The sequence below is a fragment of the Pungitius pungitius genome, chromosome 3, assembly GCF_949316345.1.
Source record: "Pungitius pungitius chromosome 3, fPunPun2.1, whole genome shotgun sequence".
NCBI classification, from domain to species: domain Eukaryota; kingdom Metazoa; phylum Chordata; class Actinopteri; order Perciformes; family Gasterosteidae; genus Pungitius; species Pungitius pungitius.
The window spans coordinates 2,362,060-2,382,529 of record NC_084902.1 but is presented as its reverse complement, the minus strand read 5'-3'; the positions used below and the strand labels follow the sequence as shown (position 1 = coordinate 2,382,529).

Here is a 20,470-nt window from a genome sequence, read left to right as displayed (position 1 = left end):
GGGTCATGACCTCCCACTTTTGACCCCCTACAGGGAGGGTCACGCATACACACACACTCACAGACACACACACACACACACAAACCAGCCCGGGGCAAGCAGATGGCCTCAGGACAACTGGCGCTACCTCACCTTTCTCTCTCACACAAACACTGTGACAACACAACAGCACAGCAGCGTGACATCACACACGGAGGATCAAGCCCTGCTGCGTTATGCTTCAAATAAACTCAAATAAACTCTATGAGCTCTAAAGGTGCTGCCTTTCATTACAACCTTTTATTATACGAGCAATAGAGAACAAGCTTTTGAATGAGGATCAAGAAATGCAGCGATATCGCACCCTAGTGATCACACAGGGTAAGGACAACTGCTCAAAAGAAAACACAATCAGGTTATTAGAGGCCTTTACACACCTGGCATTTAAAGCTTATAAGTATAAGATAGATAGATGGAATGGAACTTTTCCACATTTTTATAAAAACCTCAAAGAAATTAAAGACACATAAAAAAAAAAAGACCAAACCGCACAAACACACAGATCTGTGCGGAGATAAAAAAGAACCGGAGGGGCGGAGAGGAAATACAGGATGATGATGATGATGATGATGAAGCACAGTTGCCATGCACACAGGCTCACGAATCTGCTTAAGGGATCGGTGATAAGAGCTGATCAGGTTATAATGCGATCAGACCGTTATCTCCAGGGCGGCCATCTTCAGCCAGCCGACCACGTGCTCCTCGATCTCCTAGGAGGAGGAAGGAATGTTTCATCATCTCCGTTATCTCTGTTATGCAGATGACACGATAAACGCGTCACGGGGGGCCGGGGGGGGGGGGGGGGCGCACACGCACCTGCCTGGCCTCCCTGAGCGAGCGGCGGTCCGCGGCCCTCCGACCCGCCATGTCGGCGCAGTGAGCCGCGTCCTCGATGAGGACGGTCCGGGCCTCTTCTCCTTCCTCGACCACCGACAGCGCCCTCCAGGGGTCAACTCCACCTGCGACGAGGGAGCAGACGACTCAGTTCAGCGCCGGTTGGGTGGGGGGGGGGGCGGCGAGGCCTCGGGAGAGGTCATGGTCTCGTGCGCCTACGGGGACCATAACTAGAGCCTTTCTAGTGGGCTTCGGAAAAAAAAAAACATCTCACCGTTGACATAGAGGACCCGGTGTGTGTGGGGGTGGTCTCCTCCGTAGTAAGCGTTGGTGAAGGCCACGCGCTCAGGCAGGGAATGCTGGGAGATGCCAAACAGCAGCAGGCAGAGTTCAGTCTGAGAGCTCAGGGTCACCGACCGGGAGAACGGACAAGAGGCATCCTCACACGTCTGGTCTACACACACACACACACACACACACACAACCAAAAGGTGTCAGACAACAGGAACAATGATGGTTGACTGTTATTGTGTATTATGTGTGTGTGTGTGTGTGTGTGTGTAGTACAGAAGCCGAACTCCGTGCAGGTCTGGTAGGTCCACTGTCTCTCTGCTCTCCTGCCTGAGTGGACGGCCGTGTCCATCAGGGCCGCCACGGTTTTCTCATGGGAGATGTCCAGGCAGGCTTCCTCACTGGAGGAACGGTAGATCTGCACAAACACACACACACACACACACACACACAGAGAGGAGGTAACACACATGAATCACCAACCTGTGGGTTCCTCTCTGCTGGAGGAGGCTGCGCCTTTGCGTCAAGCCCGGTGAAAATGGCTCAAGGGTCACACCTGGTGGTTTAATACTGGAACTGCAGGTTCATCCTTGTGTTTTTTTAAATACCTGTGCAAGTTTAACAAGGCGGTCGTAAGGCCTCGTCTCCTCCAGTGTGGCCCCGCTGGTGTTGGTCATCACGCCGCACAGCTCATTGATCGACATGAGCACGCCTTCTTCGTTGTATTGCACGGTCCCCATGACGATGTCCGCCAGGTTTTGCATCAGCTCAATCTGAGAGGTGCCGAGTAAAAGACAAAGCAACATGTGATGAAATTATTATAATCCCTTGGACGGTATAGGAGAACTCAGGAGTAATAAAGAATGGTGGATAACACCATTTTTGTGGTGACCCGATGACCTTTACCTGGTCGTCGAGGTTCTTCGGCACCTGACAGCAACCAAAGTCGGCGGCCACGCGGCTGGCGTTCCCGCCCATCAGCGACCCCGCGGCGGCGAAGGCCTCTCGCACGGCAACCAGGCACTGCGGGAAAGAGGCCGAGTTTTAATCCAACGTAGGTGAGGGGGGGCAGGACGCACAGGCGCGTGCGTGGTTCGCCCTTCACACCTTTTCTGATCCACCAACGGCTTCGTTGGCGAGACTCGAGCCGACGACCTGAAACAGGAAGTGACAGAGGTGAGAGCGGGCGGGCCTCACTTTTATTGGTGATCAAGACACACCTCTTTAGACTCTACCTTGACTAAAACACTAACAAATGGTAGCACTTAAATTGTACTTATAGTGGCACTTTTCTATAACATGTTTTGAAACTGCTTATTTGATGAAAATCTTACTTTCTTGTTACTTGTTCTTCTGAGATTGTATCTCTATGTGGAAATGCACTTCTTGTAAGTCGCTTGGGATAAAAGCTAAATGACATGTAATGTAATGTAATGTAATGTGATGGATGCAGCGTATCCGCTAGTGTAGCAATGATCGGCCGAATGGGTCAAAGGTCACGTCTTTAATACAATCACAGGCGATTGTGGGGGTTTGATGATGTTCTATGATCACATGGAAGTTGAGTGATTAAACACATAAATAATGGGACGATAACTTAAACATTTGTGGCATTTTTTTTATCAGGGTTAGGTTTTTTTTATCATTTAGCTTGGGACTAATAAAGCTAATAATGAATGTGCATATTCATGAGTGAGTGTTCTTGATGGTTTACGCTGCTGTAGGCAGAGAAGTCCAACTTGGCCCTGACAGGAGCGGAGGAGGCCACGGCTCCGTACACCAGGTGAGGAAACTGCAGAAGGTACGAAAGGGGGAACACAGAGAAGCGGAAGGGAAGTCAGAAAGTGTCGAGAGAAGCACCAGCTTCCTTTCAAATCCCGAATAAAACAAGCCGTTATCGACGATCTGAGGCACCTTTCCTCTGAACCAGGCGGACAGGGCGCCGGCGTACGAGCCCCCGAAGACGATCCAGGTGTTCCTCCGGCTAAGGCCGAAGCTCTGGCTGATGTGCTGGTGAAATGCCGCCGAGTCAGCGAGTCTGGAACAAGACACACGGCGCAAAGCGGCGCTTCAAGTCTTTCGCTGCGGTCGGATTGCTGTCATTGATGCGGTTGACGCGACACTAACGCCTGCTGGCTGCTCAGGCCCGACAGGTTCTCCGTTTTCAGGCCGTCGGGGTTGATGCTGTCGCCGTAGAAACGGTGCTCCAGAGCCAACAGCAGGGCGCCGTGCTCCTCGGCCATGTCCACATGGTGACCTGGAAGAGGCAGGTATGATTCAGTTTGGTGTGATGCTTCCGGTCTGATGACTTGGAGGGTAGAGAGCACAGCGCATACAAAGGACACATTTCTGCTATTTTCTGTGTTTCAGCATCCTGCTGTACCTGCCAGAACACTAGACTCAGAAATGGGCCCTTCTCCTCCGATGTAGAGGAACACCGGACCATCCGGACGCCGCCAGTACGCCTCGTTCACAAAGAACCTCTGGGGAGAAAAGACAAAAAAAAACAGAGGAGTAGTGGAGCAAAAGGTGCCACAGCCCTGTTAAGAGAGACATGAGGCAGATTTAAGATGACCAGGATGCTATTTTGGCCCCACTTTAGCTGCATTGTAAATAATCCTCAGTATGAGATGGCTTCAAATTCAATACTGACTTCATGTAGGTGATGAGATCAGAGAAACCTGTGCAGGTGTTCTTTTACCAAGTGATTTTTAAAGCCTGAAATGTCCAGCATTCCTGTATATGTCCGGCCTTCCTGACCTATATATATATTTATATATATATATATATGGTCAATAATGTATAAGGCGTCTAAAAAGGTTTAAAAGGAAATTATGTCCTGAATGTAATGTAATGGATAAATTTGTCATGATTGTAATATTCATTCGAGATAATAATGTTCTCTTGACCAGGTATTTATTTAGATTTTACATTTAAAACAGAAAAAAAGTAATAATACAAATGAATACATTCAATACAATTGTTCTCCAGAGCCTATTAAAAGGGGACATATTATGTTAAGTTAAGGTTCTGCGACAGCGAACGAGCTTGGTTCTCCTGTCACTGTGAAACGGGAGCCTCTCTCCTCAACTCGTGGTCAAACCGGGCCACACGATGGGTCCTTCAAGCAAACAGTAACCGCACTAGGCCTGTATAACACGGGTATCGTGCCATCGATCCATATTTCAAAGCTCGCCCCGCAGACAGGGGCCCCGCTGATCTTTCTCAGACCTGAGGGAAGGTGCCGAGGTCCAGGCGGTCGAAGTGGTCCAGCGGCTGGTGGATCCGGCCCTCCTTCACGCGCCGGAGAGGCCCCCCGGCCGCCTGCAGAGAGAGGTTACGCACGCGCTCCTTGATCCTCCCCAGAATCCGTCCTGGAGAACAGAAGAGACGGGGAATCAGAAGAAGGGACACTCCTCGTCCCCCCCGATGTGACGCTTCAACTCACCAGCGTCCGCTGAGGTCCACACAAGTAGGAGGACGAGACAGCGGGACGAGGACAGAAGCATCTTTAAAATCAGAACACCTGGGGATAGATGCAGTGTCCGTCTGCAGGAATCAGCTCCCTTTATAGTCCTCGGAAGGGTGGAAACTGTGACCCATGACCCGTAATGTTGATTCCGCGTTTGGCATTTCATGAGAACCGAAAGAGAGTGAGAGAAGGTGTGTGTGTGTGTTTCTACAATATATGAATGGCTCAGCAAAATAGAGAGTCGGCTTGGTGATGTAACTCGATCTCTCTGCCTTGTAGTTGCTTCTTTTTTTCTTGGAGTGGTTGAGTTACAGGAGCATTTTCTTGTCTTTTTGCCCTTAAGGTAATGTTTGCATCAGTGAGAGGGGCTGTCTCTCTACCGCACACACACACACACACACACACACACACACACACTCACTCACTCACAAGTACAATCCCTAAGAAACACAAAACTGACTAAAATGTCATATAATTTCTTGTGAAAATGAATCGCATAGTATGTAAAACAAAAAGAATTTTAAAAAAGTAATTACACAGAATACCCTAAAAAGTCAACAGTACACTGTAACCAAAAAATAACTTAAAGAAGAATAGTTCAAGGGATAAACAGGCCCCATAATCTCCTTTTTAACAACATCCTTTCACACGGTGTCAATCGTTTTGTGTAATAACCCGGTTTGTCTTTCCTGTGCTGTCCATTATGAACCATTTGTTCTCAGGCTTTTGTCTTCTTCCTAAGCCTCGGCAGATGGAAGGAGGTTATCTGTGTAAGCCTCCAGCAGACTGCAAGGATCTAGATTACCTCGTGTGCAGAGATCTGAAACGATTTCAAAAGTAATCTTTGCAAAAGCAATTAGTCATTACGGATGGGGAAGAGCAGCACTGGACATTATCGCACACTGACCTGTGCAATGAGGCCACTAATGGAGGACTATTTTATGCGTGTTATGGGGTTGAAATCCAAGCGCGTGGAAAGAGGGACTCAAACTGTCAGCAGATTGTTGTGATGCACGAGCGAGATAGCGATGATGACATAAGAAGACACACATTATCTCCTCGATGCAACGCAGCAGGGACGCAGCACCGTGACGATGAAAGCTATAATCAACGTCAGGATGAGAAAATAACCGAGGAGAGGCATCAGAAACAAAAATACTACTGCAGAGAACTGACGCTGATTTTATTTTGGCTGCACTTGACGATGCGACAAAGATGTAGGAGTTTGGACATTAACGGGAGAACAGACACCTTGTTTAATGTCACAAGTTTATTCACAGACAGGTTTTCACGATTTGAAATCGGCAAAATGTACAAATCAAAGTTGACTTGGTTTTTGACTAATGTACCATATAATATGTCCCCTTTCAGTAGTACTGACTTTAGTCCAGTCCCTGACTCTGGACTAAGGCTTTAAATCGTTGGTCTACAAAACGTTCTAACAGAGCTCTTGTTCTCTCATAGATAAACACATGCGAGGGAAAACAGAGGCATTCTCTGTAAGAAAAATATATAAACACCAAGCTACCGAGGAAGAGTGCAAAGAAAAAGGCCGAACAAATAAAAACATCGAAAAACATCCAATAATAAATAAAAAGCAGATAGGGGAGGAGGAGGCAGGCAAGCGACTATCGGCGGTTACAGAGAAGTGATTCAAACCGATGGCCAACGTTTGCTCAGAGAAGCACGTTCGTCATGCTGTGCACAGATGATTGTTGGCGAAACCGCGAGGCAGCGGAAAAAAAAGAAAAGAAAAAAGAACAGTCTCCACGACGACGCATGGAGACACCGTCGTCGGGGGAGACGACGACGGTGTCTCCAATCATACAAGTCTCCGGAGGAAGAGGAGTGGAGATCACACATCCTCGTTGGGTTACCTATTCGGTGATGGAACCAGATGTTTGATATTGCATCACACATGAATGAATTACCCAACAACAACAAAAAACATTGTAACGAAGATCAGCAGGGGGGGGGGGGGACGCTACAGGGGGGGGGGGGGGGAGGCGTTTACGCTCCATCGCATATAACAGTCTCCACCACGAAGGTGTTCTCGAAGTGGCGGATGTGGTGGCAGTCCTTCGCCTCGCGCTTGTTGATGCCTGAGAGGGTTTAAAAGACGGGGTGAGACAAAAAACACAAGACCCCCACACCCCTTCCCTCCCCTCCCCCTTCCACCCCCCCTCCCCAGACCCTCCCCGACTTACGTCTGCGGGTGACGCGGCGGTTCAGGCGGTACGTGTCCTTCCCATTGCACAGGCGGTAGATGAAGGGCCCCAGCTGACGCATGTTGTGCACCCTGCCCGTCACCACCATCTCCTCGTGGATGATGTAGGTCTGAGGCAAGTAGGTTCCCTTCTGCAGGGGACAAGACGGGGGACAAGAGACACGCGCAACGTTTGCGATGAAATGACCCCGACAGTGCTGATTCGACCTGGAGGTCCAGAGATGAGGCAGAAAGAGGCCCGAGGAGCTCCGCCGCGGCTAGCCGACGTTAGCATGTTCAAAGCTAGCTAGCGTGGGAGCTAACTCTTGTGTTGCAGCCACGTGACTGCGTCAGATAGCCTCGTAGCCTTTGAACAGCGAAGGCCGAGAGCAAAGCCGTTGCTTTTCTAGGAATTCAAGAGAAGGTGTCACCTTCACGTTGATGAGGAGCTCCAGGAGGTTGCGCGGAGGCATCACGATGGTGGTGTTGAGCTCGATGACGTAGCACTTGTCCAGGGCGATGTCGTGGTAGGCTGTAAGTCCCTGAGGAAATACAACCGTTCATCAAAGACAACATTTAAAACGCTTGGGGGGGGATTTATTTTTCCTGACGGTATTTGTTGTCAGTTTATTGATGTAAAATCAGGAATATGCTGGGTCTCTGGATATGAGACATTAAAAAAGGTTTTGTGAGGACGTTCATGATTCCCAGAAGATGAATCCTAAGGGCTATGAGGATCCACTGCATTGTCATATAAAAATGTGTTAGCATGTTAGCATGCGGATGTTTGCAAAGCATCTGCTGTGCCTTTGTATGGCCTCAAAGAGCTGTGTGCATGGTCTGGGTTTACCTTTGATTTTCTGATCATAATCATTTTTCATTGGTTAAAAAACTGCTTTTAGTAACATTTAGCAGTGTATAATGGTTCAAATGTATTGGTTTGTCCTCACTCTGTGGAAGTCATGGATTATATCGGCCGGGTCGCTGCCCCCGAAGTGAGGCACCGGCACGGTGATCTTCTCGTAGTTGTCGCCCAAGTAGATGCCGACATTTTCCTCCAGCTCCTGCCGCCCGCGCAGAGGAGCGTACGCAGAGTCCTCGTAAAGCACCCTGCAGTGGAACAGGTTCTCCTCCGGGATCTGAAACACACACACACACACAACGCAAATCTACAGTTGTAAAGTGGTGTTGCAAGAATATCAGTTTTTTTTTTTCTTTACAGCAGTGGCATAAATAATGTACAAACTCCACCTCAAGGCAAGATGCCGAATAGAGTTTACATTTATGTCCGTTCAAAATGTCACTACCGTCATTTCATCCATTTTTGACATTTGTGTGAAATTGTCATAATTAGCTGACGTGTTTTTTGAGTTCATGTTGACCTTTTGAAAAACAAATTCAAATCAGTTCCTCCTCGAGTTGATAATCTGACAAAAGGATCAAAAAAGAGTGAATAACGCCACACGAGGCTTTTTTCTCGAGGGAAAAGATGCCGCATTTCTTTTTTTTAATCACCCGCCCTTTTCCCACAGTTTGCAATGACGACTATCAGATGTTTCTGTGAAATAATCCATCTGTTGGGGTGGGGGGGGGGGGGGGGGTTACACGCCACCCACCCAGAGGAGTATAAGCAGGTCTTACATGAGGTATAAAGTAGTAGCGGTAGACATAAATGGAGGCTAGGACCAGGCCGGCCATGAACACCACCAGGCCGAACGTCAGGCAGCACAGGCCATTCAGGGGAGACTTTTTGGGCCGCTGGACCAGCTCGTCATCATCCTGAAAAAACACACACACACACACACACACAGCAAAGACCTTAATACTTCAAATGATCACAGAGGGAGCTTCAATCCAACGTGCACCTCACTCATCTGACAGGGCTGCTGAAAAGGGCCCAGATTAAGTAAGTGCTGAAATAGAGAAGCTCACATCAAGCGGAAATTAGCAGCACACAGTAGTGGTTGGGGGGAGGGGGGGGGGGGGGGGGGTGACGCAGCACGTTGTAATGAAAACTTGACTGAGACATGGTGAGTAATCTTTCCCAGACGCCCACCGGTCTCGCAGCCCATCTGTCGCCCCCCCCGGTTGGCACACTACGCACACGGATAGTAGCCGCACCACAACAATGACTGAGCAGCCAAGCCTCCGGTGCAGAATGCCTTAAATTAAAAAGAAAAGGAAATGATCGTTTGTGAGGGAAAGGAGAAAAAGTGATGACAAATGGTGCGACAGGGAGGGAGATCGATGGCGTGGCTTTCGCGGCGCCTTGCCGGGGGCGCGCTGTTCCCGTCGGCCCTCTTCTCGGCACAGTGTTCTTGGTGGAAGCCTTTGGGAACAGAAGGGGCGCGCGAGGACAAGGCGACAACTGTGCACGTGCGAAACGCACACTCCTGGGAGGCTCTGTTCTTTGTGTTCGGCCTGTACCCGGACTCGAGGGGAGAAGACAAGACGCTCTTTTTTCACACGGCCCTCAGAGCGCCGACACGCCGCAACGGGGGGGGGGGGGGGGGGGGGGGGGGGGGTCCAGGTTACATCACGCTTCGTCCTTTCACCTGGGGAGGGGGAGGGCCCTTCCTGTGCCTTTGATACGCCGCGGAGGTCGAGGCAGGGATGCTGATGCTGCTGCTGCTGCCTCAACATGGGAGCTGTGGAAAATGACCCTGCATGCGCTGCAACCCATCTACCATTTTGTCAGCATTTGTTCAGTCCTACCTTATTGTCTCATGCAGGGGGGGCGCGGGGGGGGGGGATGTTTATTGAAATCTGCATTGGCTGTGCCGTAGAAGACAAACACAGATGCTCCATTTCGTGACATTCATGCGTGCCCGAACCTCGAACAAAAGAGCATGCAACGTGCACGTTGTAAATGACTTTGCGCGGAGCAAAGTGGCGCAGAAGGAGGCGCACATTGGCACGTTTTGTTTTTACCAAATCAAATGGCGATGACGAAAAAAAAGAAAAGAAAAAGAAAAAGCCCCCCCTCCCCCCCCCCCCCCCGTTGTTCCGGCTGTGCAGGTGCACACTGACCCGCAGACCCCCCCCCCAAACAAAAAAACCCCGCAGGACCCAAATCATGACGACACACTGGCAAACGTTATCGTTAAGAAGACAATAGCGTACCGGATGAGGGATGAGGATCTCCGTCTTGTCGCCATCGTTCTCCACTTTCTGTCCCGTGATGGACTGGAAGCTGATCTTCACCATGTCTCACCGGTGTCTCTCTGTCGGTCTGCAGGTGTCCTCGCGGTCTTTTCGATGACCACCTTTCCCTGAAACAATTGCACCCTGAACTCGTCGACGTGAATCGAACGTCCTCCTCTGCCCGTTGCGTCCCGGTCTGTTTTGTCTTGTTCTACCGGAAGTGGGGCCGTTTGGGGGATTTTATTTTTCTTCTATTTTTTTCTTTCTTTCTAGACGCCCCTTAAAGGACTAGTGCGGTGCTTTGTTTGTATCCATTCACACAATTAAAAAAAAAAGACGGTATTAGCTATCTGGCCTTTTGGATTTAAATGTGATTACCAGTGATTCGGGATAATTACCCTCTTAATTTGAAATCGGGTTTGCAGAGCAGCTGTCACTGTTTTGGTTCACTCTCACCGCTCTCATGGGGGGTTCGAGGCCAGCAGGCTGCTTTCATGAGCAGAATAAACAATGAATAAATAACGTATAACACTTTACACCTGCTCGAGTCTGTAGGGTAACACAAATAAAAAAAACTGAAAGATGTAGAGCCAGATATCTGAAGGCGGTGGAGACCAAACACGGCGCTGAAAGGAGGGTGAATGTTAGCTATAAAGAAAAAGGATGTCGCAGTACTTTTAGATCGAATTTTTTTTTTTTATAGCATTGATAAATGATAGCTAATAGCTAATTCTCTCAGTTATGAATGGAGGAAACCAAATACCAATTAAAGGAAAGGTTATTTTAAAACAAAGGTAATGCATATTCTTAATGGGCGAGTAGGTTTCTGATGAGTTTTACATTTAAACGACTCAAGTACTTTATACCTTTTTAGTCTAATAGTTGCGCATCATTAGGAGACTAATCCACGTTCCCACTACCGTAAACCAATAAGATGTTCAAACATTTGATTCAGTACACAGGGAGAAATTTACCACAGCATCATTTTATTCCAAATTTGCTTTTCTTTATTTCCATTGTAGGGCCCAGGCCTTTGACACTTCTGAAAAGCACCCACACGCTTTATGCTGAAACTGGAGCCAAAGCCAGCACACAGCAATTATTTCAATTTGGCATTTTCAATGTTAAATACTTGAAAAGAAGAAGAAGAAACAATTCCAGTACAACATTTGAGTACAGCACCATGCACAGCCAATGAGGAGCATGCACGTTGGAAGCGAATGGAGGAGGTGCCGTCTGATCCGAGGTGGTTTCCGATGTTTAAAAATGTAGCGACGTCTCGTCACACTGGACCCGTCGCAGAGAGATGTAACAGATCTGTGGTTTCATCAGTCTTCGTCCGGACCATGAGGACAATCCAACATGTGCCCAAAGTACTCTGCTACCCACAATGCTTTACACTCACAATTGTACTGGAATTATAAACCCTCTGAAGAGGAGAACATGAGGAGAAAAGGGGGCGTGTGGGGGGGGTGTAGGGCGTAAGAATGGCGGCTGAGTTGCCAATGTCGTGATCAGCTCACCCCTGAATCCCACTGGCTGAGGGGCCACACAGCGCTCCCAGGCCTCCAGCCGAGCGACAATGAAGAAATAAAACAAGTTGATGGAATTGAGAAGGGGCGGGGGGGGGGGCGCGCTATCCTCGACTCCAGTTGGGTGGGGGTGATAATCGCCTAGCGCCTCACAAAGTGCACAAACACACAGACTTTAATGTTTCAGTTAATGCTCTCCAAAGTCCCCCCCCCTGCACGTCGTCAGCGGTCTGAGCGACACTTAAAATCTTAAAATGTAGATGAGAATAAAAAGAGGAGAAACAGATCCAGAGTTAATACCATGACATTCCTCCGCTGTACAAATTGTTAATATCCTAGAGGTTAGCTAAATGTGAGCTGGCCCTTTAAGTTATGTACAAAGAAACCCAACAGCAACCATTTCAGCAGTAAAATGAAATGCAAAAACAACGTCACTTAACTTGTCGTTTCTTTCACGGTTTAGAAAGTAATTTGATTACGATGAACCAAAAATGTGATATTTAAAGTAATATATATATAATATATATTCATATGTCAAGGTTAAACAAAGAAAACCTACAAAGCAAAAAAAAAAGAAAGGCATATGTACATGTTTACCCTTGGGCCCCCCCCCCCCCCAAAATAAAAAATAAAACAATTAAGAGACCCAACTATCGGGGCTTTTACCCAAATTCATCCTTTCACCCCTCCCTCGGTTCCTCATGTGTTGCAGTGCCGCGTCGTGACGAAGCACGCGGGAGGTAAATGGTTCCGACCCCCCCCCGCTCCGCTTTTAATGAACCACCGTTTCATTGGATGAAGGCATTGATACGTTGCTGCGGTGCGCGTGCGATCTCAGAGGTCTCAGTGGCACAGAAGGCCGAGCCGGGCCGGGCTTCACAAGACCGCCGTGGATCCGTCACATTTCAAAGCATGCAACAAGCACGGCAATGTTCACCTGGCTCGTACCATTTCCATCACACGGTTTAAGCCGACGTCCTTGCAGTACGTGTGCATGTGTTTTTCTTTAATGTAATACACGTGTGTGTGTGTGTGTGTGTGTGCCGTACTTTATCTTCTGTCCCCGTGTTTGATGAACTGCCCTGTAATAATATACCTAACCTGTCTCAATGTGCAAGAAAGCAGCAGCATCTATTATTTAGTTGTTTGTTTGTTTTTTTAAAAGAAAAATAATAAAAAAGAAAATTAAAAAGTAATCAACGGTTCACTGAGGAGCTGGCGACGTCCTGACGAGTTGATGTGGGTGCGTTGGTTTTTTATTTCTATCTTCAATATTTGTTCAAAAACCAGAACAGGAGCTGCTGATGTGTCCGTTGTCTGGATGTGGTCCAGACGTGGTCCTGGTGGCTCCTCCCCCGCCCCTCCTCCTCCTCCTCCTCCTCTTTGGCCCCTCCCCTCAGGCCTCCTGGGGCACGGGCCTCTTGAGGTCCCTGATCTGTTTGACCAGGTAAGTCTTTTCATCGTTGAACTGTTCGTCCTCCGTTCTGTCGTTCTGGAACTTGCTGAGGAACTCGATGAGTTTGGTCTGGTTCTTCAGCAGGATGTCCAGGATGGGCTGCGTCTTGTTGGGGTTGGCCACAAACACCTGGATCCACGAGGGAGAGGGTGTTAACACGTGCAGGGGGTCTACGTCGATGGATGTGGTGCAAACTCTGGTTTAACTTTTACCTTAAAAACATGGAAAGCCTCAAACTGGATGTTGCGGCTCTTGTCCCGTAGCAGGTTCATCATTAATTTGAGGTTCTCTGGCTTGCTGATGTATTTCGTCATTATGGTGAAATTGTGCCGGTCGAGAAGCAGCTCTCCAAGCAGCTAGATGACATCAGAGCAACGTACGGGAATAAATATTCATTTGTATACAAACAGAATCGAGTCCGTACCTTCGTTTACCAACGTTAAGCAGCATGATAAATTAAAACACTGCGCATATCACATCCATAACAAACAAATAACTGAAAACCTGACAGAGCGATCTCAGGTTTTTGGATTAATAATTTTTCATTAGGGGACTGGTTTGGTAAAGGACTATGGCTTCAGAACTTTGTATTAACATGATCAGATTAAGACTGAATTGAGTCAAAAACACATTAAATTAAAAAAAAAAAGGTGCTTGTGAAATCAAAGTATCTGAACCACTAGATGGCGGCGAGGAGCCGGAGGAGAAACCAAACACTGGGACAGTACACAGGCTTTAAATAGCCCTCCCACACCATGTGACCTGTTTACTTACTTTGAGGGACTGCCTTTTAGTCACGTAGTTTTCTGAGTGGAGTAACTTCTCATATTCACTGAAGAACTAGAGGAAAGAGAGAGGGGAAAAATAAGACAAAATACACGAGAGAGAGAGAGAGAGAGAGACTAAATCTAAATGCGTCAAGCAGCGGTTTACACAATCGCATCCTTGTCTTGTATCAGAACACAATGACAGGACGGCAGAATATTTGCCCTCCCAGACTGACAGCTACTTTGTGTTGGCAGCCTGCAGATTATTTCCCAAATGGCTGGTTTCATGTCACGGAGGAAAGAGAACGGCGGCGTGTCAAACACACAGACCGCCACCGCTTCAATCCACTTACAGCGCGGGGGGGGGGGAAAGGAAGCGGTTGAGCTCAACTTTGATTCGTTGACACACAAAAATAATACAATAATAAATTAGCGTTTTTTTGTGGTCTTCAGCAGCAAATCAAATGTAGAAATAGAAAATGAGTTTTCTATAGAAATAACTGCAACACTTTGACATTAGAGTTGCTGCATTTAATGCTCTTAAATTAGATTTTAAATAATTCTACACAGTAGAACTTGTGGCCACATTTAAAATATGCATCTGCTAACAAGTATAGTTTAAAAGAGGCACTAATTGCCAAATACATTTTTGGTGAGTTGATGACGGATTATTTTGTCCTTTTATGGCGTCATGGATCCACTTGGGGTGAATCTAGTGTTTGGTTGCGTGGGGACTTACTTTGTCGTAATGCTGCTCCAGGAACTCTGCACTCAGTAGCTTGTGTCTCGTGAGGAGGTCCTGAAAAAAGGAAATGAAGATTGAGACTTTAAAGTTAATAGCCTGGTACTGTTTGTCTCCTTAGTTACTGGGATTATAGAGTTTAAACAAAGCACCGTCAACCAAGTGGCAGGAAGTAGAAGACGAAGAGAAATTAAAACTACATCTGCTATTCAACAACAGTGAATGGTGGAGTTTTCCCGAGCGCGACTCCAAACTAAATTGGAAGAACAGCTGAGCAAATTAGCCAACCTACTTTGAAAGTGGCGAAAGCGTCTGAGGCAATGTCGAAAGTGGACATCTCCACGTATCTGAAGAAGTCATAAAACTGCTCGGACCACAGTGTGATTTTGGCCAGCGGCTCGTGTCGGATGCACTCCCTCAACATGATGCCGCAGTTCAGGGCAATCTCTGGAGACTCGTACCTGCAGAAGCAACAACACGGGACAAGGACTTATCACCATGCAGGAGCATAACGCGCACACACACACACACAGGTTATACGTCACAATGCTTCATAAAACCGGATCGGTAACTAAAATATTTATGAATCTAAAACAAGAAAATGCTGCTGGCCTGCTTGTGCGCCCTCTTACCCTTTGAGCAGCATGAAGAGGATGTTCTGCTGGGTGCAGAGGTACTCCACCGTGGGCGTCCGGGTGCCGATCTGCCGCCTCAGGATGTTGTTGAAGATTTGAGCCACATCTTTCTTACCCTGGAGGCCCCAGAATAAAGCAGACATGCATGAAGGAAATATAATAGAGTACACAAAAGCGTGTTATAATACATAATTACACACTGACGATGTAGACAAAAATCAGTCAAACGTGCGCACAATTTAAATGTCGAATCCCTTTTATACTTGTATGTGGCACGCATGTGGTTTGCAATTCTTCTCCGGCTTCTTGTTTTGTACAGGCCGTGCAGATTGGAGAGGGTGAAAGAGGAAGAGAGTGCTCACACAACACAATGAGTCACGCTGTGATACGGTGAGTCAGGGAAGCCTGCAGCAGCCGTTATTACACATCACCGGTCACATTGCAGGGGAGACGCGCGTTTGCGCACATTTTCAAGACATATGTACGGTCTCGTAGTAAGTCTCACCTCAAAGTCGATGAGCTGGAGGTCTGCTATGAGTGTGCTGAGCAAGCCACTGTTGTAGAGCTCCTGGGCCAGCTGGGCCACCGCTTCGGTTTGGGGCTCTTTCTCGTTCGTCCCATACAGGATCTCCTTCATGGCCACCAGGCTTTTTGACACCTCCTCTGTGGCCTGAAACACATCATTTTAGGCATAAGAAAGCTCCTTCCAACTCAAGTTTCACCCCCCCCCCCCCTAAATAAAGAGCGATGAAGGGATGAACACACAGAGTAGGAGAAGTGAATCTGTGCGAGAGTCGTCCTACCTTCTCTGCCTTTTTGTCAGAAATGTCGTGCTTCTCGAGCACCGTCATGCTGTCCTTAAGGTTCTTGACGATGTCCGCCGGCGACTTGTGGGACTTGCCAAAGGGGAAAGGCATGGCGGCGAGTTACCACGAGCAACCTGGCAGTGGGCTGTCCACCTAAATGAATGAAACGGGAAACGGGATCAGAGCACGGGGTAGAGACTGAAATCTAAACTTACAGATGAACTAGACAAACAAAAACACTTTATGGTGTGTAGCAGGTGAGGAGATACACAGCCAGTGACACACGTGAATCAGAAGTCCAGCTGACACAAACATAGCAATGAGACCTAAATAAGTGCTGAAAGAAGGTCTTAAGAATGATAACACGTCACTAAGGGGTCGCTTCACTTCTTGCCAAAGACGTGGGTTCAAATTTCCTATTGACAACTTGTGTGGTTGGGTGATGTGTAATTTTAGATGGATGTTATGTGTTACACACTATTAAAGTGGCATCTTCTTTCCTCAATCAATTCTCACTAACGCAAGCACCCCCCTTCTCGTATATTATTGCTCTTGGGCTAAACATTATACAACTACTTGATGCATAGCATTGCCCTGTCGCAATAACATATCAATACTTTGGCATCACCGTTGTGAATCACCAAGGCCAAAGGTAGTAAACGCGTGACCAAAGTATTTCCTTTAATTTATACAGACATTTTTAAATGTTTAAACATAGATAAATGTATGCTGTGCCTTTTTATAGACGTACTTTCCTCCTATATTGACAATGTATTCATCGGCCCCAAAAAACTCCTGTTAGTAGGTCAAGTCTAGCCAGTAAAGGGGACAAAAATAACGTGTGAATGAATGATCTGACCTTTAATGCTTGACGGAGAACCACTAAACGCTGTGAATTGTCTTGTTATTGTCAGCAGATGATTAACCAAGCGACGTTAACTATTACAAGGGTCTACATGGAGCACGACATCAGCCCCTTTGTATGACCCACTCCCCCAGATAAACAACCAGCCACACTAAACACACACTCTTTTGTCAGAAAACTACATTTTAGGTCAATAAAACACACCCAGCGTCCTCACTACACACACACAAAAAAAAACATCTAAACCAAGACCAACTGAACCAGAGACGACATCTCCCTTCAAGAACCCTTATCTACACAACTCCCCGACCCACCCACCTTACGTAAACCACCAGGCAAACCACAACGTGTTCAGCGCAAATAAAGACAAAAAACCTGCACCTTTCTTTGTGGACATGTGGTGACGTAGAAGGAACCGATTCCACGAAGCCAGGAGAGAAACAAAATCAATAAAGGCCGAGACGTTGCTGTCACCAACCTGACGTCCTGCCCGGTTGGTTCCTCGAGTGGTCGCACTGCTCCTTTTTTTTTAGTCTCGGCGGGGAGTCCACATTTAGAAAAGGAGCCGAGAATATAAAGCCAGCCGCGAGTGGGAGGTGCGGTGCGATGCGGTGCGTCACACTGGTGTGACTGGACAGTTACGAGTTGTGAAACGTCACCCCCGCGGGTTCACCGGTGATCCGGGTCTTTTATCCACCTGGACACACCTCGCTTTCGCCATGTGGTCAGCAGCCGAGCCGCCGCAAACAGGAGCGAAACGCGCGGTTCAACAAAACAAAACAAAAAATCAGCTGGTCGCCGCGGACCGGACCGACCACGGATCGCGTTACTAATCCGGTATCGCGTTCTTCTCCAGATACCAACCAGCAGACATTCGGACAAAAGACCAAACCCAATTGGCCGACTCTTTCTAAGGAAACTACGATCAAACATCCAGTTAAGCTGAGGAAAAGAAACACACGGCGTAAGATTTTTTTTTTAAAATAATAATTAAAAAAAACAACTCCGGTCACCTGCACCCTTCGGCCGAGACCGCAGCAGATGCTCTGCTCTCACCTGCACGTAAGCTAGCGTCATCTAGCTTTATCCGCACGCAAGTGTTCTCGCGCGCCACAAAGCTATTCCCAAGCTTATTTCCACAGCGATCCAGCGGTCACGTCGAGTCGGATGTGGGGTTAACGATGTCCCCGTCGACCCCGTGAGCCGACAGCGAGCACCGCCCCTCTTTGCTAGCCATGCCTGGTTTGTGATGGTGAGAAGCCTGCCAACTTTGCGCAATGCTAACAAAATGGATCCTTGGGCTCGCTTGACTAATTATGCAGCTGGCGAATGCGAGACAGGCCAATGCAGAGTCTGCTGCCCACTGCACGGCCTCATTAGCATCTGGTTGTGAAATAACGTGGCATATGATATTTAAATCACTGTCCACCAGACAGCAGTGCTAACTGGTTTGCTTCTGGAAGTGTGTGTGTGTGCGTCTCGACACACAGAAGGCCTCAGCGGGCCGAACGCGTACAGACAATTCTTTAGATTAACTGCTTTAGCTTTATTTAAATTACGCGTACAGTGGGAGGTACTTTCAGTCATAGCGGTGGGCAATGCACACGTAACGTTTATTTTGGTAACGCCAATTATCCGGCCATGCTAGCGTAGGGTTAGCCAGGAGGCTAACAGCTAAGTTCAGTTTAAACCTTTTTACTCGTCGAGGGCTGGCCAACAAGCTAACTAATGTTAGCAAATGTGGCTAACAAGTTACCTTGCGAGGGAGCCGTTGTTAGCTAGCTACGATAGCCTTGCGCCACAATGCTTGCAGACAGGAGTAACGTTACTTCACACCAGCATAATGTTATATGCAGAAAAAACATTACCTTCTAAACGGCTCTAGTTTCCCCCCGATTTTCCAAGACAGCAACGGTCAATCTCGGATGCTCCTTGGAACAAACACGGCTTCGTTTTCCCTGCTCGCCGCCTCCTCTTGTCTGTAACTTACTGTGGACAATCGTGCAGCACCCGTTGTTTCTTAGTTCTTTCTCTGAGCTCGACTGGCAACGTTTGCAGCGGAGCGGTTGTCGCCGCAACAACGTCTGCCGCCCACCTCTGGCCGCAGCGCATCATGGCAGGAGCGGCCTCTACCGCCCCCTCTGGCCGCAGCGCATCATGGCAGGAGCGGCCTCTACCGCCCCCTCTGGCCGCAGCGCATCATGGCAGGAGCGGCCTCTACCGCCCCCTCTGGCCGCAGCGCATCATGGCAGGAGCGGCCTCTACCGCCCCCTCTGGCCGCAGCGCATCATGGCAGGAGCGGCCTCTACCGCCCCCTCTGGCCGCAGCGCGTCGTTGCAGCAGCGGCCTCTACCGCCCCCTCTGGGCATAGCACGTCGTGGCAGTAGCGGCCTCTACCGCCCCCTCTGGGCATAGCGCGTCATGGCAGCAGCGGCCTCTACCGCCCCCTCTGGGCATAGCGCGTCATGGCAGGAGCGGCCTCTACCGACGCCCCGCGTCATGGGGGGGCCTCCACTACCTGCGAGGATGGCAGGTGGCCGCACGAGGGCGCCCTCAGCTCGTGTAACCTTCAAAGAATGTGGAGAGTGGTGAAAATTATTGATTTATTAGTCCACAAGAAGTAAGAGATGAATGTTGCACGTTTTACTTTAACCATTTAACCATGTTAAAAACATCAATTCAAGAAAGAAAATAGGCCTAATTTTATTAGAAACTATGGTCAATTCGGACAGGTTACGCTACTTGACATCATATTAACTCATTAATATTATACCGGTAAAATGTTACTAAATAGGAATTTAAAATATGATATATAAAACACTCACAAGAGCCAGTTCTTTGCCTACTTAAAAAAGTGGGTTCAGCCAACCTAATACAGTGGAAGCTAATGTTGTATCATTGCTTGTATTACAAAACACATCTTTCAAAGTCAACGTGTCGTTATTCTGGATCATTTTGTGTATGCGACACAACACTTTCCTGAAGCAGTGCTTTAGTTAGGAAATAATTGAAATAAAATAACCATAATGAGTAAGATAACAGACAAATGAGTCAAATAGCAGATCCGCTCGAGGGTCGCATCCTCTCTGCTCATTGTGTATGACCAGCCTCATGTTTGATTTATGCCAATTGAACACAATAAGCTGTAGAGTGCACTAGGCCCGCCATAACAGTGTGATTCCTCGTCTCTGATTGGATGCCCTGTCTCGTGGCAAACGGAAACACATCCTCTTCTAAACGTGCCTGCATACGACTCTGAAGAGGATTGATACTGTTATTGTGGCCAGGGCCGGCGCCAGATTTGTGGGGGGCCCCCCTCTCGGTAAGCATACATCTTTCTCTCAACAACATTGATTAACGAAACAGAAATTAAATTAAACCCTGGTGAAATAAAATCACCATTAAAAAAACAAATAAACATGGCGCCCCGTCATAAATTGAAATTCAATTCTATATGTGTTTGGGGTTGTACTTTAAAGTGTCTTTGAGTAAAATGTAAAGCGCTATAGAAATAAAATGTATTATTATTATTACTTAAGGATTTTGCTGAAAAGTTATATTCTATCTTATTGTTCAATTCCACATAATATGTTGTCTGGATTGTATTTACTGTAAGAAAGCTCAGCTGATCACCCGGGTTCACCTCTCTCTGGACCTTTTAGTTTTAGTTTTACTAGAAGA

At 47.7% G+C, this 20,470-nt stretch overlaps 3 protein-coding genes across 5 annotated transcripts; all 3 read right to left on the bottom strand.

Annotated features, from left to right (window-relative positions):
* Positions 1-267: 267 nt before the first annotated feature.
* On the bottom strand, positions 268-4,673 carry prss16 (serine protease 16). Its single transcript, XM_037461955.2, has 13 exons — positions 4,613-4,673; positions 4,396-4,538; positions 3,548-3,647; positions 3,292-3,421; positions 3,079-3,202; positions 2,879-2,956; positions 2,272-2,319; positions 2,071-2,187; positions 1,773-1,937; positions 1,441-1,582; positions 1,148-1,327; positions 856-998; positions 268-749 (listed from the first exon to the last, which is right to left on the bottom strand). Exons 1-13 carry the CDS (start codon positions 4,671-4,673, stop codon positions 690-692), a joined length of 1,491 nt encoding a protein of 496 aa, XP_037317852.2. The 3' UTR covers positions 268-689.
* Positions 4,674-6,612: 1,939 nt separating this feature from the next.
* On the bottom strand, positions 6,613-10,231 carry itm2ca (integral membrane protein 2Ca). The gene is made up of 6 exons (XM_037461944.2): positions 9,966-10,231; positions 8,484-8,621; positions 7,793-7,981; positions 7,274-7,384; positions 6,844-6,994; positions 6,613-6,738 (listed from the first exon to the last, which is right to left on the bottom strand). The coding sequence occupies exons 1-6, from the start codon at positions 10,047-10,049 to the stop codon at positions 6,647-6,649; spliced, it is 765 nt and encodes a 254-aa protein (XP_037317841.1). The 5' UTR covers positions 10,050-10,231; the 3' UTR covers positions 6,613-6,646.
* A 720-nt stretch (positions 10,232-10,951) lies between these two features.
* Positions 10,952-18,899, bottom strand: cab39 (calcium binding protein 39). 3 transcript variants are annotated; one of them, XM_037461922.2, is made up of 9 exons: positions 18,658-18,899; positions 15,922-16,077; positions 15,624-15,788; positions 15,116-15,234; positions 14,776-14,944; positions 14,481-14,540; positions 13,749-13,814; positions 13,187-13,330; positions 10,952-13,103 (listed from the first exon to the last, which is right to left on the bottom strand). In XM_037461922.2, exons 2-9 carry the CDS (start codon positions 16,033-16,035, stop codon positions 12,915-12,917), a joined length of 1,026 nt encoding a protein of 341 aa, XP_037317819.1. In that variant the 5' UTR covers positions 16,036-16,077; positions 18,658-18,899; the 3' UTR covers positions 10,952-12,914. The 3 variants fall into 3 exon arrangements, with proteins under 3 accessions (XP_037317819.1, XP_037317828.1, XP_062417013.1); XM_037461931.2 differs by lacking the exon at positions 18,658-18,899 and adding an exon at positions 17,268-17,291; XM_062561029.1 differs by lacking the exon at positions 18,658-18,899 and adding an exon at positions 17,171-17,257.
* Positions 18,900-20,470: the final 1,571 nt, after the last annotated feature.

Bases quoted from the DNA above. Each gene is read 5' to 3' on its own strand.
- itm2ca (XM_037461944.2), bottom strand. From the start codon at position 10,049: ATGGTGAAGATCAGCTTCCAGTCCATCACGGGACAGAAAGTGGAGAAC. The intron at 8,622-9,965 runs GTACGCTATTGT...GTGTTTTTTCAG, and splicing joins AGATCCTCATCCCTCATCCG to GATGATGACGAGCTGGTCCA. The intron at 7,385-7,792 runs GTGAGGACAAAC...GTATTTCCTCAG, and splicing joins TAATCCATGACTTCCACAGA to GGACTTACAGCCTACCACGA.
- cab39 (XM_037461922.2), bottom strand. From the start codon at position 16,035: ATGCCTTTCCCCTTTGGCAAGTCCCACAAGTCGCCGGCGGACATCGTC. The intron at 15,789-15,921 runs GTAGGACGACTC...GATGTGTTTCAG, and splicing joins CTGACAAAAAGGCAGAGAAG to GCCACAGAGGAGGTGTCAAA. The intron at 14,945-15,115 runs GTAAGAGGGCGC...TTGCTTCTGCAG, and splicing joins CTCTTCATGCTGCTCAAAGG to GTACGAGTCTCCAGAGATTG.
- prss16 (XM_037461955.2), bottom strand. From the start codon at position 4,673: ATGCTTCTGTCCTCGTCCCGCTGTCTCGTCCTCCTACTTGTGTGGACC. The intron at 3,648-4,395 runs GTCTGAGAAAGA...TTTTCTCCCCAG, and splicing joins ACCTCGGCACCTTCCCTCAG to AGGTTCTTTGTGAACGAGGC. The intron at 3,422-3,547 runs GTACAGCAGGAT...TGCCTCTTCCAG, and splicing joins TGAGTCTAGTGTTCTGGCAG to GTCACCATGTGGACATGGCC.